The 26,800-nt window shown below is 45.3% G+C and overlaps 3 protein-coding genes and 1 long non-coding RNA gene across 4 annotated transcripts; 3 read left to right on the forward strand and 1 right to left on the reverse strand.

The window, feature by feature from the left end:
* Nucleotides 1-903: 903 nt before the first annotated feature.
* Nucleotides 904-7,450, forward strand: LOC110979448 (uncharacterized). Its single transcript, XM_022235245.2, has 8 exons — nucleotides 904-1,090; nucleotides 1,929-2,069; nucleotides 2,593-2,737; nucleotides 3,372-3,605; nucleotides 4,078-4,271; nucleotides 4,636-4,807; nucleotides 5,147-5,280; nucleotides 6,884-7,450. Exons 1-8 carry the CDS (start codon nucleotides 980-982, stop codon nucleotides 6,887-6,889), a joined length of 1,137 nt encoding a protein of 378 aa, XP_022090937.2. The 5' UTR covers nucleotides 904-979; the 3' UTR covers nucleotides 6,890-7,450.
* A 276-nt stretch (nucleotides 7,451-7,726) lies between these two features.
* Nucleotides 7,727-10,225, reverse strand: LOC147800456 (uncharacterized). Its single transcript, XR_015426246.1, has 3 exons — nucleotides 9,419-10,225; nucleotides 8,755-8,944; nucleotides 7,727-7,928 (listed from the first exon to the last, which is right to left on the reverse strand). It is a non-coding gene; the product is annotated as an uncharacterized LOC147800456 (long non-coding RNA).
* A 9,169-nt stretch (nucleotides 10,226-19,394) lies between these two features.
* Nucleotides 19,395-21,065, forward strand: LOC147800457 (uncharacterized). The gene has a single exon (XM_087144912.1). The coding sequence runs from the start codon at nucleotides 19,395-19,397 to the stop codon at nucleotides 21,063-21,065; it is 1,671 nt and encodes a 556-aa protein (XP_087001038.1).
* A 115-nt stretch (nucleotides 21,066-21,180) lies between these two features.
* Nucleotides 21,181-21,945, forward strand: LOC147800458 (uncharacterized). Its single transcript, XM_087144921.1, has one exon. The coding sequence runs from the start codon at nucleotides 21,181-21,183 to the stop codon at nucleotides 21,943-21,945; it is 765 nt and encodes a 254-aa protein (XP_087001047.1).
* Nucleotides 21,946-26,800: the final 4,855 nt, after the last annotated feature.

Below are 26,800 nucleotides of genomic sequence, written 5' to 3' on the forward strand. Positions count from 1 at the left end.
GAGTTATTTTTCATTGATGAGTTTATTATACAAATCCTGAAGCCCTATTCATAAGATAATTTGTGTGGTTTCTCTGTCCACGAGAACTTATTAAATCTGTCATATCACCCGTCAGCCTCCATCTACTCTCTACTTTACATTGCAACATTTGGAAGATTCTATTTCGTCACTGAACCAGGGGACAAGTGGCCTAACATGAGCAAATTTGGATGGGGGGGGCATGATGATCTGATGCTTCGTTACGAGTTTATTGCAATACTGAACCAGGTCATCCAGGGCATCAGGTAGATCTGGGCACAAGGATGTGCTGACTAGGTCATCCGTCAGTGAATTAAGTTGAATTAATTTTATTTTCATAAATTTAAATTATTCTAGATGGGGAGCAGGCTTACCATATTTAGGTTTAAATATGACAGAGAAATGATCAGAAAACCAATAATCGTTAAATGGTTAATCGTGTAATATTTCATCAGCTGATAAAATATCAAGTAATATTTCATCAGCTTCTCTGGTAGTGTCTTGGTCTGCACATACAGATTTTGCCCGCGTTAAGCTTAACATGTCTGCCATCTTATAATTGTCATTAGCCCAAGCGCCCTCTGTCGAGTCGCTATGTTTGCTGAACCGTACACCCCCAAAAAGGTTGAACTCGAGTTTCAAATATGGAATGAAAAACGTGGAAAATTCTTGTTTATAAAAACACATGTCCTGTTACACTGAACAAACACACAGATTAATCGCTACTATCTGCTCAAAATTGTGGCGTACAAAATTTGTTTCAATATTTTTTTTAATTTAGGATAACATTTACGATTACATTCAAAGACTACAATCGTTCCAACTTGTTTATTCTAAAAGTAGTACGGAGATTAATGAATTAGAAAACTCATAAATACCCCAGAAGATCAGTTGAGGAATCACTTCAAAATCGCACTGCTGAAGACTCTCGAAAGTGTGCAGCCCAATCCTCCAACCGACCATGAAGCTTCTTCTGCTGTGTCTGTGTGTTGCTCTGGCTCATGCTAGCCTGGCTCCTCTCCGTACGACCAACGAGCGCGCCGTACCAGACAGCTGGATCATCAAAGTCGAGGTAAGTTTCGACAACATCGATGCTTTTACCTTCTTGAATCGAAAAGCCTTTATATTCATTGTGTTTTGAGTTCTACAGTCAAGGTTTTCTTGTGTTTTAGAAGTGAAACATTCATATTTGTATTGTACAATTAATGCCCAAATAACTCCTCTTTATGTACACGTAGCCGTTATACTATTCCGATCAACGTAACAGATGTAACTCCAGAGTCAAGAGATATCGATGAACCGACGGATGGCATATTGGCCGAGAATCGACACGTCAGTTATAATTATATATGATGGAAACCATTTCAGATTATTTATTTCAAAAGTGCCATAATCAGGACTGACCATACAAATATTTCAAGAAATCAAGCATTTGGGACCAACTTGGGGTGGTTCGTTCACAACCCCCCCATCTTGTGTTCAAATTTTGTATAGAGGGGGCGAATACATTAAGACCTTTGCCTATAGATGTACTACTCTCCTGATGGGCATGGGGGGGGGGGGTTAACACTTTCCAGGAATTTCCAGGGAAACGAGTCGCTAATCCGTTCCAAAGCGTTACCATGCAGGGACATTACTATCCGATTTTGTGTTTTTAATGGGAATTGATTTGAGCGTGCAACCATGCAATTACTCTCATAAATTCCAGATATGCTGACCATACAAAGATTATGTACAAAATAAAAGTGCGGCAAGCCTTACGCTGGCCGAAATGCTGACGATGCGAAGAGAGTCTAGCTGCGACAGTCGACGTTTGGCGGAACAAATGTCCATGACGACAGCCCCACCAATCAGATGGTGTAGATTTAATCAGGTGATAATGTGAAATTTTACACTGATGCGTATTTTAGGATTTTGACCAGCTTGAGCGCGTGCAAGAAGAGATCGAGAACATCTTCTCCACGTTCCGTGCACCTGCTCCCAAAATTACCAAGCTTGAAAAACTCATGCCGGTTCTGACCCTCAAGATTCCAGAGCACATCCTTACCCGGGTAAGTTACTCCCCTTGTTGTATCATATCAGGCGAGAAGCAGCTGTGAGCTGTCCGTTTTGTGTGAGCTAACAAAAATACTGGTACATGCTATGCAAAAACAAGTGATAAGTTTAACGCCTTCCTGGGAACACTTCATGAACGCAGTGCTGTCTCAGTAAGCTAAAGCTGAACACGTTTTGAGTTTGTTTTTTAACAAACACGTGTTGATGTGTTAAAACTATAGGCACGAAGACACATTTGAGTGTTAATAACAAAACACGTAAACAGGCTTATCGGGTAATAACACTTTTTGAACACCAAAACACGTTTATTTCCAAAAAGGTATTAATTTTATATGGTTACATCTTGAGCCTAAGACGCTTTCATAATGGACGTTGGACTTAAAAGTGTGTATTTTGAAATTCTCTTGTGTCTGTGAGAAAAAAGTCAAATTCAAAAGTGTCTCTTTTGTGTGTTTTTTGGATGTGGTGAAAATTACTACTAGTTCTTTTTGAATTGCTAAAAGCCATCATTTTTTTCAGGTGCGTGCTATCGAGGGCGTTGAATACATACACGAGGACACCATCGCAACAATTTTCGGCTCACAAAATAACCCACCATCATGGGGTATTGATCGCATAGACAGTCGCAGTGGAATCGATGGTGTGTACCGCTACAACGACAATGGTAGGTTATTTTGGTATAATGAGATCATTACATTCATCAACTGCCAGCGAAATCTGTAAGCAAAGCATGAGTGGCACCAATGGCGGTCATTCATTAAAAAGGAACAAAATGAAATATAAACTATCGGTAACAACTTACGAAGAGTTAAATTAGAGAAGGAAAACTAGCTGTGATTGTAGTGTATCTTGTTATTTTTATTAAAACGTTCTGTTGAGCAAAGGTCTTCCAGTAATGTGCACGTGAACTGACATGGTTTAATGGCTTGCAAAGTTGCAATACATTTGTCCCACAGTAAACTGCAAATTTCTACCTCGTAGTTAAACGCCAATTCAAGGGTAGCTTTTGACCAATTGTATCTCATTTCTCATGTTTTCATTCCCCATAGCTTTGGAGTAAATCAGGTGAAGATATGGTTTTTTTCATTTCAATATTTTCTGATAACAAAAATTAATAGTAATAATAAGTAATGGTTAACACCCTTGCTAAGTTGAACCCGCATTTGTGCTACTTTTTTCATATTGCTTGAGTAGAGCAACTCGGTTGGGGGCTTTCTTTCATCAAATGTAAAATTCTAATTTTTGGGAAAGCTTCTCGACAAAAACTTTTTATTAAAGTGACATTTTTTCTCCGATAGCCCAGGGCAGAGGGGCGAAATTATTTGTTACAGACACTGGCATCAATACCAATCACCAGGCATTTGGTGGACGAGCTTCTCGTCTGTACGGAGGTGCTGATGATCAAGGACATGGAACTCACTGCGCTGGTACTGCTGGAGGAAACACCTACGGTATCGCACGTAAAGCTACCATCTACAGCTCCAAAGTGTGCAACAGTCAAGGACAATGCTCAACTTCCCTCATTTCAGCAGGTATGTTTGTCAATCACCTTATCCCAGAATTGGCTCATCAATGATAAATCAAGAATCTTGATTGTTCCACTTCAAGTTACTATGTCATTTCTGAATAGTTAAATGAAATAAATAGCTGCATTTGTTTTGATGTTGCTGGACAAAAACCTGGTGCGGTGATCAAATGACAATTCCTTGGTGAAAACGTTTAGCACTCCATCCACAGGAGATTCACCACCTTCCGTAATAGGCGTGAGAAAACAGGACGCTCAAAAGGGACTAACTTTATTGAAAAGTTGCCCCAATACATTCATATCTGGAGGGCTTTTGTGCGCCTCAAGCTTTCAGAATAACTGAAAGCATAAGTTCTCTTTTCTGCAACAACGAACAATACTCGTGTCAGTATCATGAATGGCACGCTGCTTTCCGTGAACAGCGATGTTGTTTACTTCCCAAGAGACAGTTCCCATTCATGTTTCCTTTTCCTCCTAAGGTTTGGATGCCATCCTCAACAAGTTTGGTTCCGGCAACGGCAAGGGCGTGGTATCAATGTCCCTGGGCGGAGGGTATAGTCACCTCTTCAACTCTCTTATCCAGAACATGCTCAACAAGGGGTACACAGTTTCTGTTGCTGCGGGTAATTCCAACATAGACGCCTGCTATTCTTCACCTGCATCAGTACCAGGGGTGAGTTTTTGTGTCGTACGGTCCAGAAGTAATAAGTACCGAGGCCATTTTGTCGTTACTGTTCTCAACATTTAGCAGATTTGAGCGTATTAGTATTATGATTGGTGAAAATTGGTGATGCATGTTTTTCTGGTGAATTTACAAGTAGGCCTAACTGTTCTCAAGAGAAAGCATGATGACATGATGACGGGGGGGGGGGAGTTGGCAGGAATGAAACGCTTCATCGGTAAGTTATTTGAACTATTTAGCTGTATTGATAAAGCGACTAACCATGTAGTCGGAGTTACAGCGACTTTTAAAGATGATTATTCATTTATGTGACAAGGAAAGATAATTCGCATGACTAATGCCTTTTCCTTGATAGGCAATCACCGTTGGAGCCACAGATAGATACGACAGCCGTGCCTATTTCTCCAACTACGGTTCTTGCCTCGACCTCTTCGCACCCGGTGTGAACATCGTTAGTGCAAGCCGCTGGTCTGTCACTGGAAGTGCAACAATGTCAGGAACTTCAATGGCGTGCCCTCATGTGTCAGGTGAGGTTCGCTTGCATGCCAAAACATTGCTGCAAATTGCTTATTCGGTCAATTGGGCAGATTGGTAGTCCGTACGTCATGAACAGGTCTTCAGATAGTAGTATCTTGTTCAGGATTTTCAGAAAGTCCCATTTTTCTGATTTTAAAATGCTGCCATTGACATGATATAGATGAAAGAAAACACAACCGAATTTCAAACCGAAAAGCCAAAGTAGCTATTCAAACCGAGATGTTTTTGTAGACATTGCACAACTGTCTAGAATAATTTCCTGTTTTTTCAAAGCTTTCCAAACCAATTTTTCAGCAGCGTTTGAAGCATATTTCTAAATTCCTTTGCAGGTGCCGCTGCTGTTTATCTGGGATCACACCCAGGTTCATCCCCGAAGACTGTGCATGATGCCATCGTGAATAATGCAACTCCCAACGTAGTGTCTGACACTAAAGGATCCCCCAACAAGTTGCTTTATGTCCAGGTAAAGGTTAAGTTTGGTTTAAGAAAGTGATACCGGATATACGGCCATGTTCATCAGAAACGATTGAATTTAACATCAAGCTCGCCCATAACTTAAAACAGCAACTCTAAGGAAAACATGTTTTCTCTGATTTTTATCTGTTCAAATAAATTGGAAACATCAAAATCGAACTCACTGTCGTTGTTTTCAGAGCTCAACTATAACAAGCTAAAAAGGGCTTTTTTTCCTGTTCATGCCAAGATGCGAATTCTGAACATGCTGAATGTAGGTTACGTCATTCTGAGAAAACAGAGAAAACGAGGGTAACCCTCGCCCTGTGTTCATAGTGGATAAACCCTTGACCGTTGTTTGGCGTGCACAAGAGAATTATCCACTACGAACACAAGGTGAGGGTTCCCCTCGTTTTATATGTTTTCTCAGAATGACGCAATCTACATTCAGAATTCGCATCTTGGCATGAACAGAAAAAAGCCCCTTTTAGCTTGTTATAGTTGAGCTATGAAGATTTCTATTCTTCCCTATTTATTTGAACAGATAAATTCAGAAAAAATGTTCTCCTTAGAATTGCTCTTTAAGTACAAAAAGAATGCCCCACCCTTCATCATATGAGTGGCAAAAGAACCATTTGATATCTACAATTTAAAAGCCTTTCAAGAAATAAAATCATTCAAACATTAAAAAACGTGAAAGGGCCTTCAAACATTCGAGAGGCTAAAACAAATATATTTGTATCAGTTTGGACCATAGACGTTTTCCAGAATGTATTGACAACCTTCCATTACTATGGGATATGAGACATTAAAGAAAAAACAGAAAAGAATTAATTTGATAAATGCATAAGATCAGATTAAAAAATAAAAGTATATCCTGTTTAAACGGTTACTCAAAAGTTAGGGACAGACTCGAAGGAGTAAAAAAAAACACGGACACTTGCATCTCCCTAACTCAACATTAGATTGCCCGATTTTGAAAACAGACTGTAGAAACTGAATTCAGTAACAGAAATATCTTCTATACCTTTATATACCAAGTGCAGTGGATTTGAGGGGGGTCCACTGCAGCCAAGCCACAATGACCCCCCCACCACCACCACTATGAAAAAAACAAAGACATCAGAGCAAAAACAAAGACATCAAGCATCAGAGAGACCTGACACCCCTACCCAGGCTGTAGACGTTGATACTAGACAGGCCAGTCCGATGTACATGTACATTGTAAATAATCCCATTGAGGCACGTGCCAAGATGTTCGTGCACGTTTTAATGGGACTTGGCCAGGGGCTGGCTGGAATCTTTTTCCTTGCTCGGATAAGCCCTGACGTTAAAAGTGACCCAACCAGGTTGTTTGGCATGTACAGAGTTAGGATTAGATGGGAGGTGATTGCATTTGGTAGTAAGATTCTTTTAATTCAGAAATTAGCAACCGCAGACTCAGCAACTGAGACCTGGGAATCTACGCTGTAAACTGATAAGATCCAAATGCTGTGTGGAAGGCAAGAAAGAGTCACTACTTTATAACACACGCGACCGTCCCCTCACTAAACTGGGACACTCGACCTGTCTTCGATTTGACACATTAAATGTTTCCTTACTTTTATTCGCAGCCCTAAGTATCTTCGCACCATGGATGCCGGACACCAGAATCACATGACAAGATTTGAATGGTTTGCAATGCAAAAAGATGGATGGAAACAATGAATTAAGACGGCCCAATAACAAAAATTCTGGACTTTGAAAACAAATTTAAACACCGAATCCTCCACAACAAATGATAATGCCTCATTTTACAACTGTTGCGAATTGTATGGGTTAAATTGGTAATCTTTCTAAATGTGTAAAGCCCTGTTCATTCACTCATACAGAGGAAGTGTTCCTGTAATGTACACGCTTAACTCATCGCTGGCCGCTTGAACCCTAGTTAATAAGATGCATGTATCTTTAAGAGTTGGTTTATGAAACGCTTTCAGATCGAACCAACGTTGCAAAGAACAATTGCCTTGTGTACTCTCAAAGAATTCTTTGACCACCGGTAGGAACTTCAGAAAGACCAATCAGAAAGATCTCAGTTCTCCCAACATTTACTGAGAACCCTGTATTATGACTTCAAACTGAAAGAAAAATTATATAAATCACAAGCCTTCGGCGAATGAAATAAAAGAAACCTGCAATTACTTTATGTCTCCCTCTATTTCTTTGAGTGGTTGTTTGAATATGTGTTTTAGCTTATGTTAATTGTTCAACTGAAAGAAAAAGATGTAACTCCATCCTTGAATAGATATTTAGCAGATCCATTGTACTCCCCGTTAGCGGCCCAACGTTTTCGATGCAATACCTCGTACGAATCTGATATTTGGGTTACGGCTTCGATTACTGGCATTTAAAAATAAGTCACCATGGTAAGCGGTGGTAAGCATGCTAACTGCATAGAAAATTTTGAACTTGTCCCCAAGTGCGTTCCAACAAGAGTTAACGTCATACAATTTCATCATAATGCAGAGTGAATGAATCTCTACTGGTGCGTGTACACGACTACAAGTACCTGTCAGTTGCATTGTTTGGGCTACAGTGTCCTTGATCCTTAAGCCACACAAGCTGGAACTTGAAGTACTTCTCGAGTCTTTCATGCAGCTCTTTATACCTTCTTTCAATCTGGAAATATATACAAGTACAAGATCAATGGCAATCTGGTAAACAAAACCTAATCATGTGATTCATATTTATAATATAACGACTAGTGAATCACCTAAAGTGGCTTTCAATGCCACCAGCTTCCTTTCATTACTTTTGTTTTTTCGGAGCCACAGTGGATTGGGGACCCTTCTTTTTAATTCATTTTCGGTCCTCGAAAAAAGACTGGAACAATTTAAAAATAGGAACTTTGTACGTCTTCATTGACGCAGAACAATTCTCTATAGAGTACTGAAGTGTGACGTCAGCATTTAATCAATGCAAATTATCCTTTTGGCATGCTATAAATATATCACAAACCAAAATTAATACAGATTCACAAGAATCTTGCCACGAGATGCAGGGAACTGCTACAGGGAGTACTTTTCGTATTTGAAGCAGCTTCGCTCAAATGAACAACGATGAACCAACGTCCCTCGCCTTTGATTGGGTCATTGTCGGCACCTGTTCTCTAGAGATCTCAGTTCACTTATAAATTCTAATTTATGTGGCATGCGCATATAAGACATTTGGGGGCCAAAAGCTAGAGCAGCGCGTTGAAAATATACTGGTACAAATTCCAATGTCATTTTCTCTCTGCTTCTGCGCACTGATTTTTTCTTCACTTTTGGGTTTAAAAAATCCTGATGCAATAAACTTGTTTTAATTCAAACCTTCAAAATGAGCCTTCGTGTATTTGATTGATAGTATTGTTTTCAAGCATTGTTTCACTATTTCAAAGGGTATAAGCGGCATACTGCCTTTTGGGCTTTCATGCTGATTAAAATTTCCATATTCATGATTATACCTGTGATGCAATCGCAGGAAGAGAGCCTCAGTGTTATATTGGTTTTTACACCAAACATCCTGCCTGGCCGAGGCTTTAGTTGCATTTGGTTTCCAGTCCATACTCGCCTTCGAAGGTTTTCTCCGGGTACTCCGTTTTTCTCCTGCCTCTAAAAGTGGACCTTCTTCCTGACTCCGTAATTTGATGCTGACTTATAAAGGTTACGAATAAACGTATAGTTATTGACGCAAATAGCCTGGGTAGCTGAAATTGCCATTAAAATAAAACAACAACATCCTTCGCTTCTTTGCTGATTCATTAGTGTCTATGTGCATAGTGTGGCGGGCATCCCCGGGCCTACCCTAAGTTGATGGGATCAAACCAAGCACTATTAGTGGCAGAGTCGATCTTCCCAACCCAAGGCTTTTCCCCAGACGAGAGACCACACAGAGCGACCTCAAGGCAAAGGGTGCGGGACCGTTTCGGAGGAAATATACCGCCGATTGTGACCGAGTGTTAATTAGTCTCTGTTGATTTACACAATCAACCTGTAAAGAAAGTAATCCTTGACGGAAGAACTGTCGGTACAGGACGTTCAATTTATTCAACAATAATCAACACAAATCAACAAATGAAATGTACAGTGAAGTGATTGGGAGATTGGTTTGGTTGCCTGTGTACTTACGTGATTGGATTGAGCACTAATTTAGCGTAGGGCCCCAGCAGCAATACGCCAATGCATCAACTATGCACCATGCGCATCAGCCATTCACTGTGCATCAACCACACACAGCGCATCTACAAAGTCACACTGCGTCAGCAATGCACCACTGCATATAAGCAACGCACCTCTGTGTAAACAATGCACACCGCTGTGTAAACCATGCACACTACATGCACTGCATCAACAATGCACACCGCGTCAGCAACGTACAACTTGTACAACTTCGTACGAGCTTCACCTAACGTGCATGCGAGCCAGCGTCAGCAACGTACAGCTCTCACAGCTTTGTACTTGCAACGCGTCAGCTACACACACTAGTCAGCCACGTACAGTCTATACAATCACGTACTTGCAACGCATCAGCACCACGCAACGCTTCGCACAGCGCTGACAATGCCTTAGCTCCGTGCCAACTCACCAACTTCACTCGGCGAAGTCCAACAGGCAACCAACTATGCTCCCTGCAGTAGCACGACCATGTGCACACAGCGCGCTACGCTATGCCTAGCCAGCACACGTTACCAAGTCACTAGCCAATCAGGTACGTGCACTGCAACTCATTAATAAAATTAGACTAGCTTTAGTCCTATACACTTTCCGTCACAAAGGCCCGAGCATGGCGGGGTATGTCCCCATACACCACAAGCCATAACAATTAAATAAGGAAAGTGTGTCTTCAACTTATAACTCTTCTAAAACTCATAGAAGATTCACTGGGTCTTATACAAAGTACAACTGATTAGATATTCACAAGATCTTACACACATTCTAAGGGGAAAAAGAACACCTAATTTTGCCTCATTAAATATGCGCAAAATTTTCCTACGCAATGCAAGGGGCACAACAACACCAAAATCTACCTAATTTAATATGCACAAGACTTTACCAAAATTTCAAGGCACCTAATTTAATATTTACAGGAAAATTTGCTCACAACTTGGAAATGGCATACAAACTGATCACTGTTTCTGGCATGATTTTATACAAATTAAGAGACAAGACTTCTGGCAGAAAATTATATAAGTAGATGTTCTCCAAGGCTCACAATATACGGTTATTTTTTACACAGGTTTTAATTTATACAAAAATAGAAAATTTCAAGTACTGCATGATTGCACATGATTGAAGTATAGATTTCACTTACTCGTCCGTACCAACTTAAGGATTAAAACACTTATAAAAATAACTTATATCATCTTTAAACAAAGCTTAAAACTCTTTTATATAACAGTGTCGGTCCTCGTCTCTGGTTCTTTACTTCCCAGTCGGCTTTCCCTCCGCGTCTACTTCTATTTGCTTCTGGTAGACCGAGTTGTGTTCATCCGTCTTAACGAGCTTGCCGTCTAGATACACCTGCGTGCAAGTGTACTCCCGGACGGTGGCGGTGCGTGTCTTCTTCGCTGGAGGCGGTACAAATGGTAGCGAGGCGGCCTCTTGTTCGTCCTCTTGGGAAGCTGACGAAAGGCTCTCGGCGGCCTCCTCCACGATCATCTGCAACATGCCTTTCGGTTTTCCCCCGGACCGCACGTAGGGTGAGACTGTTTTGGACTGGGGCGACGAAGGGCGCTCCGTCAGTGGGGACATGGGGGTAGGCGACAAGGACAAGACTGCTGCTCCAACAGCTTGCTTGGAGGCAGTTGCCTCCGCAACCTTCGGGGACGGACTTGACTCACTGGGCGACATGGCCTTAGTAGTCGGCTGACTACCGGTCACCAAGGTACTCTTCGACTGATGTATATTTCGCTGAAAGTTAGGTACATGCAATTTCACACAAAGCAAAACAACTTTGTACAGCGCTAACGATAGCGCAAGGGCAATCTGTGCTCCCGTTTTGGGTACCGCCTCGACGGTGTTTGACCCGACACAAGATTGTCCTCATTCTCCGAATTTGACCCTTCTGTGACGTCATGAGACTTCAGAGGAGTTTCACCATTACTGGCCTCATCAACCAAATCCCCAGATGAACCACTGACATCTGGAACATCAGTCACTTGATCTATCGGGAGGCTCTCCTCCACAACATCCTTGGGTAGACTTGCCCAAGTACCAACTGTTTCACCGACACACGGCTTCAACCTGTCAACATGGACAACTTTCAACTTGTTCCCCGACTTTTGCTGAATACGGACGATAACATCCGATAACTTCTTGGTAATTAACCAAGGTCCTTCCCAACGAAGCTGTAGCTTGGGGGAAAGGTTCTTTCTCTTCGCTGGGTTGTGTAGCCACACAAGTTGGCCCTCTTTCAACCCGTGTTCGAATGCTCGCCTGTCATAATTTCGCCTTTGCCTCCGGGCACTTTTCCTTAGACAATCTCTTGCCCTTTTGTGGGCACTCTGCATTTCACTTCTCAATTTCTCAGCAAAGTCCAAAGTTGTGTCCTCTTCAACCTCAACACACCCCGTGACCAAATCCACTGGAACGGTCACTTCCCGTCCCAACATCCTCATGTTGGGGCTTTCGCCAGTTGAGTCTTGTGGCGTACACCGGTAGGCGAAGGTGGCATAGGGGAGAAATTCGTCCCAGTCCTTCTGCCTTCGCTTAGGGTCAATGAACATCGCCACAATGTTGACCAAGGTTTTATTAAACCTTTCGACCATGCCGTCAGACTTTGGATTGTAGGCGGTCGTACGAGTTTTGGAAATGCCAAGGACTCGGCACATTTCAGCAAACACCTCAGATTCAAAGTTAGTGCCCTGATCTGAATGTAACTCTTGGGGCACTCCAAATCGACACACAAACTCTTTCACCAGGGTATGCGCGACCGTAACTGCAGTTGCGTCTGGAAGCGGGAGTGCCTCCATCCACCTTGTGCAGTAATCGCCAATTACCAAAACCCAACGGTTGCCATTGTCCGTCATGGGCAACGGCCCGAGCAAGTCGATGGCTACTCGCTCCATGGGAACCCCAACTGGATACTGCTGTAAGAGTGCAACCCTTCTCTTAGCAGGTGACTTTCTTCTGGCACAAACATCACATCCCCTCAGATATGACCGTACGTCCGCGGACATACCTGGCCAGAAATATCGAAGTTTCACTTTGGCCAATGTTTTATTGACCCCTAAGTGACCACTAAGTTGCCCACCATGCAACTCAGCAATGACCTCCTTGCGGAACTTTGGTGGTAACACCAACAACCACCGAATGGACTTTCCGTCATCGGAGTCCCATCGTCGGTGTAGCACACCTTCGCGGACCTCCAACTGGTCCCACTGCGACCAATAGGTCTTGCAGGTCGCTGACAAGTGGGAAATTGTCTTCCACTCTGGTCAGTTTTTGTTCTCTTCCTTTAACCTGATGAGCCAACTTACGGTGTCATCCTGTAACTGTGCTTCTCTTAAAACACTCCCAGACAGGACTGGTTGGGCGGCCACGCCCCTAACCAAGAACTCACTACCCTGAGGCTGACCCTTGGGTACCATACCAGTTGCCTCAACTCCACTGACCTCTTCCTCACGGCCGCACTGTTTACATGGCCGTCTTGACAGTCCGTCAGCATTTCCATGCTTCTTGCCACTTCTGTGCTCTACAACCAAGTCGTACTGAGACAGAACCTCCAACCATCTCGCCAACTGACCCTCGGGGTTCTTGAAATTAAGTACCCACCGCAATGCAGCATGGTCAGTTCTGACCGTCACCTTCCGGCCATACAGGTATTGTTTGAAATACTTCAAATACACCACCACAGCCAGCAACTCTTTGCGGGTGACACAATAGTTTCGCTCAGGTTTGCTGAGCTTCCGGCTCGCGTAAGCAAGCACCTTTTCGTCACCTCCTTGAACCTGGGACAAGACTGCCCCAATGCCATCACCACTGGCATCAGTGTCCAGGATAAAGTCGCCTTCAGGAATCGGGTATGACAGAACTGGAGCGGCCTGAAGCCTGCTCTTCAGCTCGTCAAACGCCTCCTGACAACTCTCCGTCCACACAAAGTCCCTTGCCTTCTCCGTCAAGGCATGGAGTGGGCTTGCAATTTCTGCAAATCCCCGTATAAACCTCCGGTAATACGAGGCGAGACCCAGAAAACTTCTCACTTCTCGTACACACCTCGGAGTTGGCCAATTTGCCACTGCTTCGACCTTTCTTGGGTCTGTGGCAACCCCTTCTGAGGACACAATGTGCCCCAGGTATGCCACTGACTTTTGAAACAGCTGGCATTTGCTGGGCTTCAATTTGAGCCCGGCATGTCTTAGCCGCTCAAACACTATCCGCAAACGGGCTAAGGTCTCCGGCACCGTCTGACCAAACACGATAATGTCATCTAAATAGATCAGTAGGATCTCCCACTGCAAGCCGGCCATGATCTTCTCCATGAGCCGCTCGAAAGTGGCAGGTGCATTGCACAGCCCAAATGGCATGCATTTCCACCGCCACAGCCCATTTCTCACAACAAATGCTGACTTTTGACTGGCGTCCTCGTCAAGAGCGACTTGCCAGTACCCCGATGCTAAATCGAGGATACAGAACAACTTCGCCCCTCTCAAGGCATCGAATGTTTCATCAATGCACGGGACGGGATAGGCATCCTTGATGGTAACCGAATTCAACTTTCGGTAGTCAACGCAAAAGCGCTTCGTACCGTCCTTCTTGTCCACCAGGACAACATTTGCTGCCCATGGACTATCTGAGGGTTCAATTACTCCCCTCTCCTCCAGGTTGCGTATTTGCTCCTGAATCTCCTGCTGATGCAGGTACGGATGACGCCTCACCCTCTCTTTTATCGGTTTAGAATCACTAGTGTCTATGTGATGCTTGACCACGTCTGTGTGACCGATGTCATGGTCACCCTTGGACAACACATCTTGAAAGTCGATCAGACATTTCTGGACATCCTTATGGTACTTTGCCTCCACATTGGCTGTACCCCTCTCATATAGATCTTGCAAATACGGGGGCAACACCTCGTCCGCATTTGCCACCACGTTGAATTCTTCATGAATTGAACTAGCTTCAACCTGGGAAACTACTCCCGCAGTTGTCCCCTCCCGGGCAACTCTTTTCTCCTTTCCAGGATTAAACACCCGCAACGGAACAACATCGCCTTCAGTCTCAACCAGAGACCTGGCCAGCATCAAGCCTCTCTTGGCTAAGTCACCACCACCTTCAACCGGTTCAACTAGGGCTGGCCCGAGCAAGTCTGTGCCCTTCCGAGCAATTTTGCCCGGGACCACAGCTTCATGACCTGGTGGAATTACTGTAGTCTGGGAAACCACAACACGCCCAATGAAGGGTTCGCCTGCACCATTCATGCACTTGATTCGCTCACCGTTGAGCCTCCACTCCCTTAATTGGAAGTCTATGTTTCCACCTGTTGGCACGAGAAAATCCATGCCCAGGATACCATCATACCTCATTTCGGCAAAGACGGCTTTCACTGGGTGCGTGGTTCGACCCACTTGCACCTCCACCAAAGCCTTTCCCAGCACAGCTAATTGGCTTCCGTCAACTTGTTTGACTTGGACATTCACTGTCTCCAAGACAGGTCTCTTCTCTTTTGGGATTTTATGGTACACTTCACTACTTATCAAAGTATCAGTCGAACCTGTGTCGATTAAGAATCGACACTTGGTCGACCTCACCAACCCCTCAACAAACAACCCATAACGAGGATTGCGGCTTGAATGAGGCAGGGGAATTATTCTCTGCCCATCGTCTTGCTTTGACCCCTTTTCTCCTCTGCTGTCATTGTCACCGAATTCTCTTTTGGACCCTCTTGGTCTCTCAGCCTTCCCGCGGGTCCTACGGGGGGGCTGATCGCTGTTTCCCTGTTTTGGAGCATTCTTGCACTCCCGGGCGAAATGCCCTTTCTCCTTACACTTGAAACACTTGAGGGTTCCAGGCTCGGCTCTCCCGGGCTTGCTTGTCTTCGGAGAAGACGAGCCCTTGCCTGGTCCCTGACCAGCGATCTGACCTGACAATGACTTCATCATTTCGGCCACACAACCCAACGTCTTGGCCTGTTCCTTGAGACTTAACTCCAGAGTCTCCAACCTCTGTTCTGTGTCAGAGTTCAAAGCCCTCGCCAACTTGGCGGGCTTCCGATCCAACAATCTGTGTTGCTCGACCTTTTCAAAATTCTCAGTCTCTAGGGCAGCCTGGACTGCTTCGTCCAAAGTTTTTGGACGGGCCCTGTTTATACCCTCTCGTACTGAGTGACTGTCAACGGCATCAATAAAGTGGTTCTTTGCCAACTTCTCTCTAGCCTCTTCCTGAATTTCAGGGTACGCTCGCACCGTTAACTCATGGATTGCTTGCCCCAATCCCAACAAGCTTTCCTTCGGCTTTTGACGCCGGTGCCTCAGCTCAACCAGATAGTTCTCGCTCTGTCGAGCTGACCCGAACCTGCGCTGAAGCAACTTCACCAGCTCACGGTAAGTGTGCTTTTGGCCTGAATCACCCACCAACCGTAGTGCGTCACCTTGCAAGCTTGCGGCCAACCACTTCGCAGCTTGCTCTTCGCTCCACTGGTTTACCTCACGACAAGACTCGAAATGGCGGAAGTACTCCTTCCAGAGCACTTTCCCACTATACCGGTCAGGAGTTATGTTTGGCCTGCGATTGAATCGCTCCAAACTCCCCTTCTGACCCGAGTCACCATGGACACGTGCCTCTCGTTTCAGTGGCCAAGGACCCACTGACGAGCTGTCCACTCCTTCAACGGAACTGCTGTCCTTCGCCTCGACGGGTCGAGTTGCGAAACTTAGCAGATCATTGTGCACTTGTTTAGGGGTGGTCTTCTCCCCATCACAAGCAAATGGGTTAGTACTCGACTTACCCTTTTCCACGCCACCTTGCCCTGACTGGAACAGCGTCAGGTCGTCCATGACTTGACTCTCGCGCTCCAAGGCGAATGGCGTCAACCCTGCTTGGGGTTTCATCCCTGGGCTTGGGTCCTTCAGAAGTGTACTTTCCATAAAGCTCACCTCCCTCCCCATCTTTGGGGCCAACTCAGGCGTTCCACCTGCGCCTGACACCTTCCCAGCTGCTCCAGAGACATACCCAGACGTCTCCCCAGGCAACTGAAACTCAACATCTGAATCAACCCGATGGAGCACACGCCCGCTCCCAGCTGGCGTGCCAACGTTCCCTCCCATATTTGAGGAAACACCCGACTGCAGTTTCATGGCAGCCTCCAGCTTCTTCGAAATTAGGTCATTTTCCCACTGCAGAAACTGGGCTTCCAAACGCAGTCGCTGCACCTCGGCCTCAGCACTTCAGGTGCTCGCATGACCCTGCAAGCCTTTGCTCATACTGACGACCAGGCTACCACCAATACCCACAAGAAAAATTAACAACAAAAGCAGAGCAATCAACAATTGACTCAAAATTTCTTAACAGAGAAATCAACTTAATCAGTCACAATCATCCCACTTCTGACACCATTTGTGGCGGGCATCCCCGGGCCTACCCTGAGTTGATGGGATCAAACCAAGCACTATTAGTGGCAGAGTCGATCTTCCCAACCCAAGGCTTTTCCCCAGACGAGAGACCACACAGAGCGACCTCAAGGCAAAGGGTGCGGGACCGTTTCGGAGGAAATATACCGCCGATTGTGACCGAGTGTTAATTAGTCTCTGTTGATTTACACAATCAACCTGTAAAGAAAGTAATCCTTGACGGAAGAACTGTCGGTACAGGACGTTCAATTTATTCAACAATAATCAACACAAATCAACAAATGAAATGTACAGTGAAGTGATTGGGAGATTGGTTTGGTTGCCTGTGTACTTACGTGATTGGATTGAGCACTAATTTAGCGTAGGGCCCCAGCAGCAATACGCCAATGCATCAACTATGCACCATGCGCATCAGCCATTCACTGTGCATCAACCACACACAGCGCATCTACAAAGTCACACTGCGTCAGCAATGCACCACTGCATATAAGCAACGCACCTCTGTGTAAACAATGCACACCGCTGTGTAAACCATGCACACTACATGCACTGCATCAACAATGCACACCGCGTCAGCAACGTACAACTTGTACAACTTCGTACGAGCTTCACCTAACGTGCATGCGAGCCAGCGTCAGCAACGTACAGCTCTCACAGCTTTGTACTTGCAACGCGTCAGCTACACACACTAGTCAGCCACGTACAGTCTATACAATCACGTACTTGCAACGCATCAGCACCACGCAACGCTTCGCACAGCGCTGACAATGCCTTAGCTCCGTGCCAACTCACCAACTTCACTCTGCGAAGTCCAACAAGCAACCAACTATGCTCCCTGCAGTAGCACGACCATGTGCACACAGCGCGCTACGCTATGCCTAGCCAGCACACGTTACCAAGTCACTAGCCAATCAGGTACGTGCACTGCAACTCATTAATAAAATTAGACTAGCTTTAGTCCTATACACTTTCCGTCACAATGGCAATATGCAAGCATCAATCCTTTTCTCTGTAAATTTGGGGTTGAAATTTTGAACAGAAAAACCAATGCAACTACGTAATCCCTGGATGACATCACAGCAACAGCGACCTCAGTTGTCAAAAAAAATGAATAGGTACGAGTATGTATAAAAGAGCACTCTTCAATGTATTTAGCCAAATAGGAATATGTTTCTTACACTGTAGAGTAGTACAACGTTCCAGAAATACTGTGTCTAAATAAAATTCGCTTTAGCTTCACTTTATTAATATAGCTGTAATTTGAAACGTTGGAGTGCCTTCCGTTGTCTAAAAATGATGTAAGTGCACTCTTTCGCACAGCTGTTTTCTGTTGAAATTCATGTATTGTTGTGTGTTCAGTCATGAATTTGAAAATAATTCACGACAGTGGAAGGTACTAATTTGTCATGATATTTCATTTATTGCTTTCATTTTTTACTCTCAACATTCAAAAATGGAGAGTTAGCCTTCCTTTATTATTTTATTATTATTATCGCTCATTTTACTAGAAAAGCTTGGAAATATAGAGATCACTACGCTGTACCTGTTGCAGGCCCCTAAATTAATTCTTTCCGAGGCCCAAAATTCGAGCCGGGATGGCACTGGAATTGCGTCAACACAAATTGTAAAACCATTGATGTAGCGGCGTAAAACTGTTATAGCGCCCTCTTTCGGGTGATTAGTGAAATGCACTAATCTCTGTTAGGACCAGTGTCTAGATTCAAGGGACGACATACCTTTGCAGTTAACCATGTCCATGCCGATGAGGAGCTGCATGACCAGGTGAGGCGCTTCTGGAAGTTGGATTTCGGCCTTGATGACAAAGACAAAAGGTTTGGAGAGTCAGTAGAAGATCGAAAGGATGGTCACTATCAGATGTGCTTACCTTGGCGGCAGTATCCACCATCCTTGCCAAACAACCGGCAATTGGCCGAAAAGAGGCTCCAATCTCCGAAGAGGAGATTGGAGAAGGATGAAGGCCTACACGAAGGCTATAAGTGTACTATTCAAGAGTACATCAGGAAGGGCCACGCTAAGGAAGTTGACGAAGGAATTAAGAAGGACGCCCAAACTGGGGCAGTCTGGTACCTTCCCCACCATCCTGTTACTCACCCCATGAAACCGAAGAAGGTCCAGGTGGTGTTTGATTGTGCTCCTACTTGCCGAGGTGTCTCCCTGAACAGCCAACTCCTGCAGGGGCCTGACTTCACCAACAAGTTGGTAGGAGTGTTAATGCGTTTTCGCCAGGAGAGAGTGGCCTTAGTAGCCGATGTGGAAGGAATGTTCCATCAGGTCAGGGTGTTACCACGAGATACTGATGTACTGCGGTTTCTGTGGTGGGAGGACGGAGACATGTCAAGAACCCCAAAGGAGTACAAGATGCTTGTTCACCTGTTTGGAGCTACCTCCTCACCAGCTGTGCAGGTTTTGCACTACATAAAGCAGTGCAAGACAACGAACACGACTTCGATGTAGATGTGGCAAAGACTGTCCTCGAGAACTTCTACGTCGATGATTTGTTGACATCGGTTCCCACAACTATGGACGGGATGAGGCTGGTTCCCCAGTTGTGTGACATGTTGAAAAGAGGCGGCTTCAGGCTTACCAAATGGGTAAGCAACGACAGGAAAGTGCTGTCAAGTGTTCCAGCTATGGAAAGAGCTGCATCAGTCGTCGACCTAGACCTAGACCGCCTACCCAGTGAGAGAACTCTTGGAGTTCTGTGGGACATTGACGCAGATGAGTTTGGTTTCAAAGTATCTATTAAGGATACGCAGTTGACAAGGAGAGGGATTCTCTCAGCGACAAGTTCCCTCTATGATCCTTTGGGCTTTGTAGCTCCCTTCATCCTCAAGGCAAAGCTGCTACTACAGGACCTTTGTGCTCATGGCAAAGGTTGGGATGAGAGGGTCGGTGACGAAGAATTACAGCATTGGAAGAACTGGATCCTTGAGCTTCCAGAGTTGACAGCTATAAAGGTTGCCAGATGTTTTAAGCCTCCCGAGTTCAAGGAAGCCAACATTGAACTTCACACATTCTGTGACGCATCAGAGAGAGCCTACGCGGCATGTGCCTATTTGAGAAGTGTCAGCCTTGAAGGCAACATCCACTGTGCCTTTGTTATGGGCAAGACCAGGCTCTGCCCTCTTAAGAAGATAACGATTCCCAGGCTCGAGTTGTCTGCGGCCGTGCGGGCAGTGAAATTGGTTCAGGTCATAAAGGAAGAGCTGAGACTGTCGTTATGGGATGTAACCTACTGGACGGACTCAACCTCAGTTTTGCAGTACATCAGTAATGAGAGCAGAAGATTCCGCACTTTCGTTGCCAACCGGGTTGCCAAGATACATGAACTGAGTGAGGTGTCCCAGTGGAGACATATTGACTCGAGCAGGAACCCTGCAGATGATGGTTCCAGAGGAGTGCATGTAAAGAACCTGTCACGTTGGCTTACAGGACCAGAGTTTTTGGTTGAAGAAAGGAGCAGTTGGCCTGACAAACCATTTGTCTCCGGTGGAGGGACAGTTCCCAAGGAAGATTTGCAGAGTGACCCAGAGTTTAAGAAGTCACAAGTGTATGCAGCTGTCTCTTCGAGTCCCACACAGGATCTGTTGTCACACTATTCCTCGTGGTCCCGCCTGAAGCAGGCAGTTGTGTGGATGCTACGGTTCATGGCGTACCTTGCCTCTCGTGTTAGAGAGAAGCCAACATTCAAGGAGATGGGTCCCCCGACTGCCCAAGAGTTGGACACAGCTGAAAGGCGCATAATTAAGTTCGTGCAGAGGCAGTCGTTCCCGAGCGAGTTCCAGCCAGACGCAGGAGATAAGAAGAGGGCTCGGAATTCATCCAAGGGCCTTGAAAGAACAAATCCCATTCTATGTGACGGCCTACTTCGTGTGGGCGGTAGGTTGGAAAGGTCATCACTGTCTGATGAGCAGAAACACCCTCTAATCCTTCCTGGTGACCATCACATCACCAAGCTCTTGATAGTTCACTACCACCTCAGGGATTGGACACAGTGGATCGGGAATGACATGGACAGCTCTCAGGCAGAAGTATTGGATAATCAAGGGTTGCGCTTCTGTACGACATGTGATTGGGAGTTGCATACACTGCAAGAAGCGGAATGCGAGACGAGGCCAACAGTTCATGGCCAACCTACCAGAAGCAAGAGTGACGCCAGACAAACCACCTTTCAGCAGTACCGGGGTTGATTACTTTGGTCCATTCTTGGTGAAGCAAGGACGAAGCCAGCTGAAAAGATATGGCTGCATTTTCACGTGTATGTCCAGCAGGGCAGTTCATTTGGAGGTGGCCTTTTCACTTGAGATGGATTCATTCATCCAAGCCTTCCGCCGGTTCATAAATCGTCGAGGACCTCCTGAACACATGTACAGCGACAACGGGACAAACTTCAAAGGGGGCCATAAGGAGCTTCAAGACGGTCTGGCTGCGGTGAATAAGAGAAGGGTCAACAATTTCCTTGTCCAGCGGGGTATCGAACGGCACTTCAACCCCCCAGGAGCTAGCCACATGGGCGGGGTTTGGGAAAGAATCATACGCTCAGTCAGAAAGATCTTGGAAGGTCTCTTGCAACAGCAGATGGTCATCAACGAGAGCTTGATCACCATCATGACAGAGGTTGACGCAATCCTTAACGCACGACCCCTCACGCAGTTAAGTATGGATCCAAAGGATGACGAACCGCTAACACCGAGCCACCTGCTCCTGATGAGACGAAACCCAAGCCTACCACCTGACGTATTCTGCAAAGAGTACAACTACAGCAGAGGAAGATGGAGACAAGCCCAATACATTGCAGACCAGTTCTGGAGAAGATGGGTTAGAGAGTATCTGCCACTTCTCCAACAGAGGCAGAAATGGACCAAACCCGAAAGGAACTTTGAAGTCAACGATTTGGTGCTTGTGGCGGATGACAGTGCTCCGCGTGGTCATTGGCCCTTGGGGAGAGTGGTCAACACGTACCCAGATAAGCATGGCATGACAAGACAAGTTGAAGTCAGAGTTGGATCTAAGTTCTATCGGAGGCCAATTTCCAAGCTTTGCTTCTTGGAGCAAAGTGTAGGAGACTGAGCCCACTTAAGTAAAGAGTGTGGGGCACGTGACCAAGAAAGCCATTACATTAAAGACATGATGCACGTAGTCAAATCAGTAATTAGTAAGCAGTTACCGTTTAGTCTAAGGTGTATTCTTATGATGTAACCACGTTTGGAAGTAGTTACGCCGCTTTATTGTTGTTAAAAATGAGTTAATTGTTATTAAGCTCATTTGGGGCCGGTTATGTAGCGGCGTAAAACTGTTATAGCGCCCTCTTTCGGGTGATTAGTGAAATGCACCGTTCGCTTCTTCCACTCGATGATCCGCTACGTACATGAGCGACATCTTTCCTCTCGATTAAGTAAACCCCCAGGAATGCAACAGTTGGTAAGACAAAGGAATCCTCCCGTATTATGTGTCATAAAGGGATATTAGAATAAGCTAAAGGGTCATCTGGAGAAAAAGGGGTTAATTTGGGAGAAATAATGGGACGTTGTAACGCTAGTAAATTATGAAGGGCCGTTATTACTGGGTTCATGTATTACCCTACTGCTCGGATTTACATGTACATGTACTTATATCATAAGTCACGTGGTCATTTGGCATTTACACAGTAAGACAGTTTATGGGGGCACATAGTAAGGGTAAACTTATTCATAGGGATGTGTAGTCAACCGTTTCTTTATTTCATCATAATGGATTTGACTAAGGTTTATGTACATGTATTGCTACATAAGGTGTACTTCTATTTTCTCTATCCATTGTAGCGAACCGCTGACTTGGGACTTGGAATGGGCTGCCATCATTAAGGGTAGCGAATAAACAGTTCAAGTTCTGGAGAGAGCTGTTTCCACGGGCCAAGTTTTTTGTCAGTGTGTTCACACTTGCGTTCCTTGTGTAATTTAAGAGGTTACAATTGATATGTATATGATATTGTTGCGAACCCACAAATCTTGGAATTCGCCCCCTAGTTTCACTCGTTCGCGGTCCTTGCATTTCTCAGGGTCTCTTATTTAGCTCAGCTATGCATTATGGACATGTAGCAGAGACGCTAATTATACTCTGCCTCCTTCGGTTTCGAATCAACTTGCGTTCTGCTGCCTGCCAGGGCGTCCTCGCCAGTCTTTAGATGAAAAAGCTCTTCCCGCCACACTAAGTGACCTCTGACATGTCTGACATCTTCTGCTTACTGCAACGGGCGCTTCGTATGAGTAAATTTTTTCGTGCGAGAAATTGGCATATTTCATTGATTTATACTTGTTATTCGTATGCCCTTTTGGTGTGTTATTATCCTTTGACTTATTCTCAGCCTTTCTTGAGGCTTTGTGTTCCAAACTCAGTCCTTGCAGCCATTTATAGCCTTGTTTTAGCAAGGGTTCTGTGTCTCACCAACCACACGTGCATGGACCATGTCGGACGGGTCGGCAGATGAATTTGCGCTGTCACGACCCGCGTCACGCTTCCTCACGCGGGACCGGGACGACCCTGATGATCATCTTTCGCGCTTCCCTATTGATCGGCATCTTGACATAAGGCCAATTGCACGCCTCCATTCACGGGGCCGTGATCAGGCAGAGGCATCACATACTGGATCAGGGCAAAGTGGTTCGATCTCCAGACCCCCACTAGATGAAGCTACAGCGGGGTTCTCACCCGAGCAAATGGAGGTCTTGACTGTCATGCAGCCTACCCAAACTGAAATGTTTAAAGGCATGATTGAGAAAGCTTTGTGGTCCATACAGGAAGACTGCCTCAAAGCGGACATTCCTCTTATTAAGGCCATAGAGGGGTATCAGAAGCTGCGAAATGAGGAGTTAAAATCCCTTTTGACTCCAGCAGAACGTTTGTCAGGGTCAGTGATCCACCGCCTGTCTCTCTATCGGATGCGCTGAGCTCAGCCTTTTCTCAAAGAAGGTTATCTCCGAGATGTTCAGCCTTCGATGTCTTGCTTGTATGGTGAAGAGTGGACCCAAAAAGTGGATGAAGAAGAGAAGATTCACAAGGCCACTCAAAAGATGAAGAACTTGGCCAAATCCGGTTCATCTGCCCTAAACCTAAAGCATAGGGCCTAGGCCACAAGACGGAATCAATATATATCCGGTAGAGAAAAAAGCAGTCGCAAGTATAGGACACAGTACCACCCCAATAGGTATCAGCCATACCCCCGTGATTTCCATACCAGTGACCGTGATCGGTCCCGCATGCAGATGCCCGAGAAGAAAGATTCTTTTCGTGGAGATAAGAAGTCACAGAAGGCTTTCCAAAAAAACTAGGTCTGAAGGCAGATGACTTCGATTCTGTATCGAGCTTTGGGCTTTGTTAAGCAGGGAATATCCAAAACCAGATCACAGAATGGGAGAAACTGACAAACGACCCATGGATTTTGCAGAGCGTGGTTGGTTACAGAATCGAATTCTCACGAGACCCAGTACAGCACAAAGTGCCTGCTCAATTCAAAATGAGCGACCTACAACATCAAATATGCACCAAAGAGATCCAGTAAGGGTACAGGACATTCCAAATCAATTCATCTCAACAGTTTTTGTAGTACAGAAGGCCACGGGGGGTTTCCGGCCAGTGTTCAATCTCAAGAGCCTCAACAAGTATATCCGCTCAGAACACTTCAAGATGGAGACAATCCAACATGTGAAAAGTCTGGTGCAACAGGGAAATTTCATGGTTACAGTCGATCTGAAAGATACTTACTTCGTGATTCGAATATATGCCCCACACCGGAAGTTTCTTCGTTTCAAGTGGGAACGCAAACTCTTCCAGTTCCAGGTAGTTCCCTTCGGGCTGAAATCAGCACCACGACTTTTCATGAAACCATTGGTGTCCCATTTCAGGCACACATCGATGAAAGCGGTAATTCATCTCGACGATCTACTACTGATCTCACATACCGGGGCAGAATGCAAAAAGCATTTGACCTACATTCTTGACATATTCAAGAACCTTGGCCTGATCATAAATTCGGAGAAATTGCATCTCCATCCTACCACACGGATAAAATTTCTGGGTCATGTCGTAGATTCTCGTCAAATGACACTGAGTCTCCCGAGGCCAAAAATCGACACTGTGAAGAAGTGACAAGGTTCACTTGGAAAGGGAGGCGTGGCTCGAAGGGTAACACAATAACTCTATGGCAGCGATTAAACTGATGAGCAGGATGGTTTAATGAAGAAACTGTCTGTTTAGTATACCCAGGTAATTAGAAACGGGGGTAGTGACTTGCAATTGGCTAGGATACCGTAGCAATCTTGGGGAAACTGTGCTTTGTGAACGGAATGGTGGAGCTGAAACCAGTGATGAAGTCTTGGAAATATATGGAACAGGACCCCGTGGTGACTGGGGAATAAACAGAAATAAATACTAATAAATTGACTGGAATGCACGTACATGTGCCCATTAGACGACAACATGATTGTACGTAACGTTGCAACAATTGTCCCTGATTAAGGCTAAGCTTCGTACTCGAAACTCCTCTATTTTACATAATAACACAAGAATCACTGTATGATCTTATACTATAAACACTAAAGAACATATGTCTGTACTCACAATTGTCAGTAACGCACGGTAAGGGTAGATTTGGAGGTATTTTGATTGGATATGAGCTTGGTAAACCTGACTTTAGAACGGAATGTACGGTGCGAGAATGAGCAAACTACTGAGGGCGCCCTACCAACTATTGCGCGGTCAGTAGTCAGTGAGGGACTTTCTTACAGACACCCTAGTGGAGAACTGCACCCAGATGGCCCAAAATTACGTGCAATCAGCAGAGGCCCTGGCGAGTCTCATTGGAAAAATGAATGCTACAGCCGAAGATGTTGTACCAGTACCAATTTTTCTAAGGGTCTTACAGGCGGATTTAATTCAGTCTGTCCGCGTAGATCCCTCTTACCCGAGTCTGGTCTCTCTGTCGGAAGAAAGTCTTCACGAGTTGCAGTGGTGGAAACACCGCCTCAGACACTGGAATTGCAAACCACTGGTCCTGTCACATCCTCAACTGACGATAATGTCGGATGCCTCAACTCATGGTTGGGGAGCTCATTGCCAGCTTGGCAAAACAGGGGGAGATGGACTGCACAGGAAAGCACCAACCATATCAATTATCTAGAACTCCTTGCTTCTTTTCTAGCTCTGCAGACCTTTGCCAAGAACAAGACAGATTGTCAAATCATGTTACGTCTGGACAATACAACTGCTCTGGCGTACATAAAGCACAAAGGAGGTACTCACACAGAAAATTTGTCCCAGCTGGCTGTGAAAATGTGGAAATGGTGCCTGACGAGGAATATCACGCTGACAGCCTCTCGTGTTCCCGGGGTGGACAATATGTTGGCGGACCAGCAGTCCCGAGTCTTTGTGGACACGTTAGAGTGGATGCTAGACCCAGGGTTATTTGCAATGCTCTGCACACGGTTAGGGTTCAAATCGACTGTGGACCTGTTTGCATCCCGAATAAACTCCAAACTTCTCCAATACGTATCATGGAAACCAGATCCCGGAAGGATGATGATAGACGTCTTCTCGATACCATGGCGGAACGAACCGGTTATGCGTTTCCGCCCTTTTGTCTCTTGGCTCAAGTCCCACGCAAGGTAGAAATGGAGGGGCAACTCTGATGGTAATCGCTCCAACATGGACCACTCAGGCCTGGTATCCAATGCTTTTGCGACTAGCCATAACAACTCCAGTTTTACAGCCACAAGGGAGTCATGTATTAACTCGACCCCACTCCGGCGAACCCCACCCTTTGATACACTCCCTTCATCTAGCTGCTTGGATTGTCTCAGGAGACAGTATTGTACCGAAGGTTTTCAATGCACGTTGTATCATGTAAGGATGGAGTGCGTTCTTTGTGCAACAGATGTTGGGCAAAGATCAA

This window comes from Acanthaster planci, linkage group LG01 (genome assembly GCF_054643075.1).
Source record: "Acanthaster planci isolate LZ-2023a linkage group LG01, COTS_SCS, whole genome shotgun sequence".
Lineage (NCBI taxonomy): Eukaryota > Metazoa > Echinodermata > Asteroidea > Valvatida > Acanthasteridae > Acanthaster > Acanthaster planci.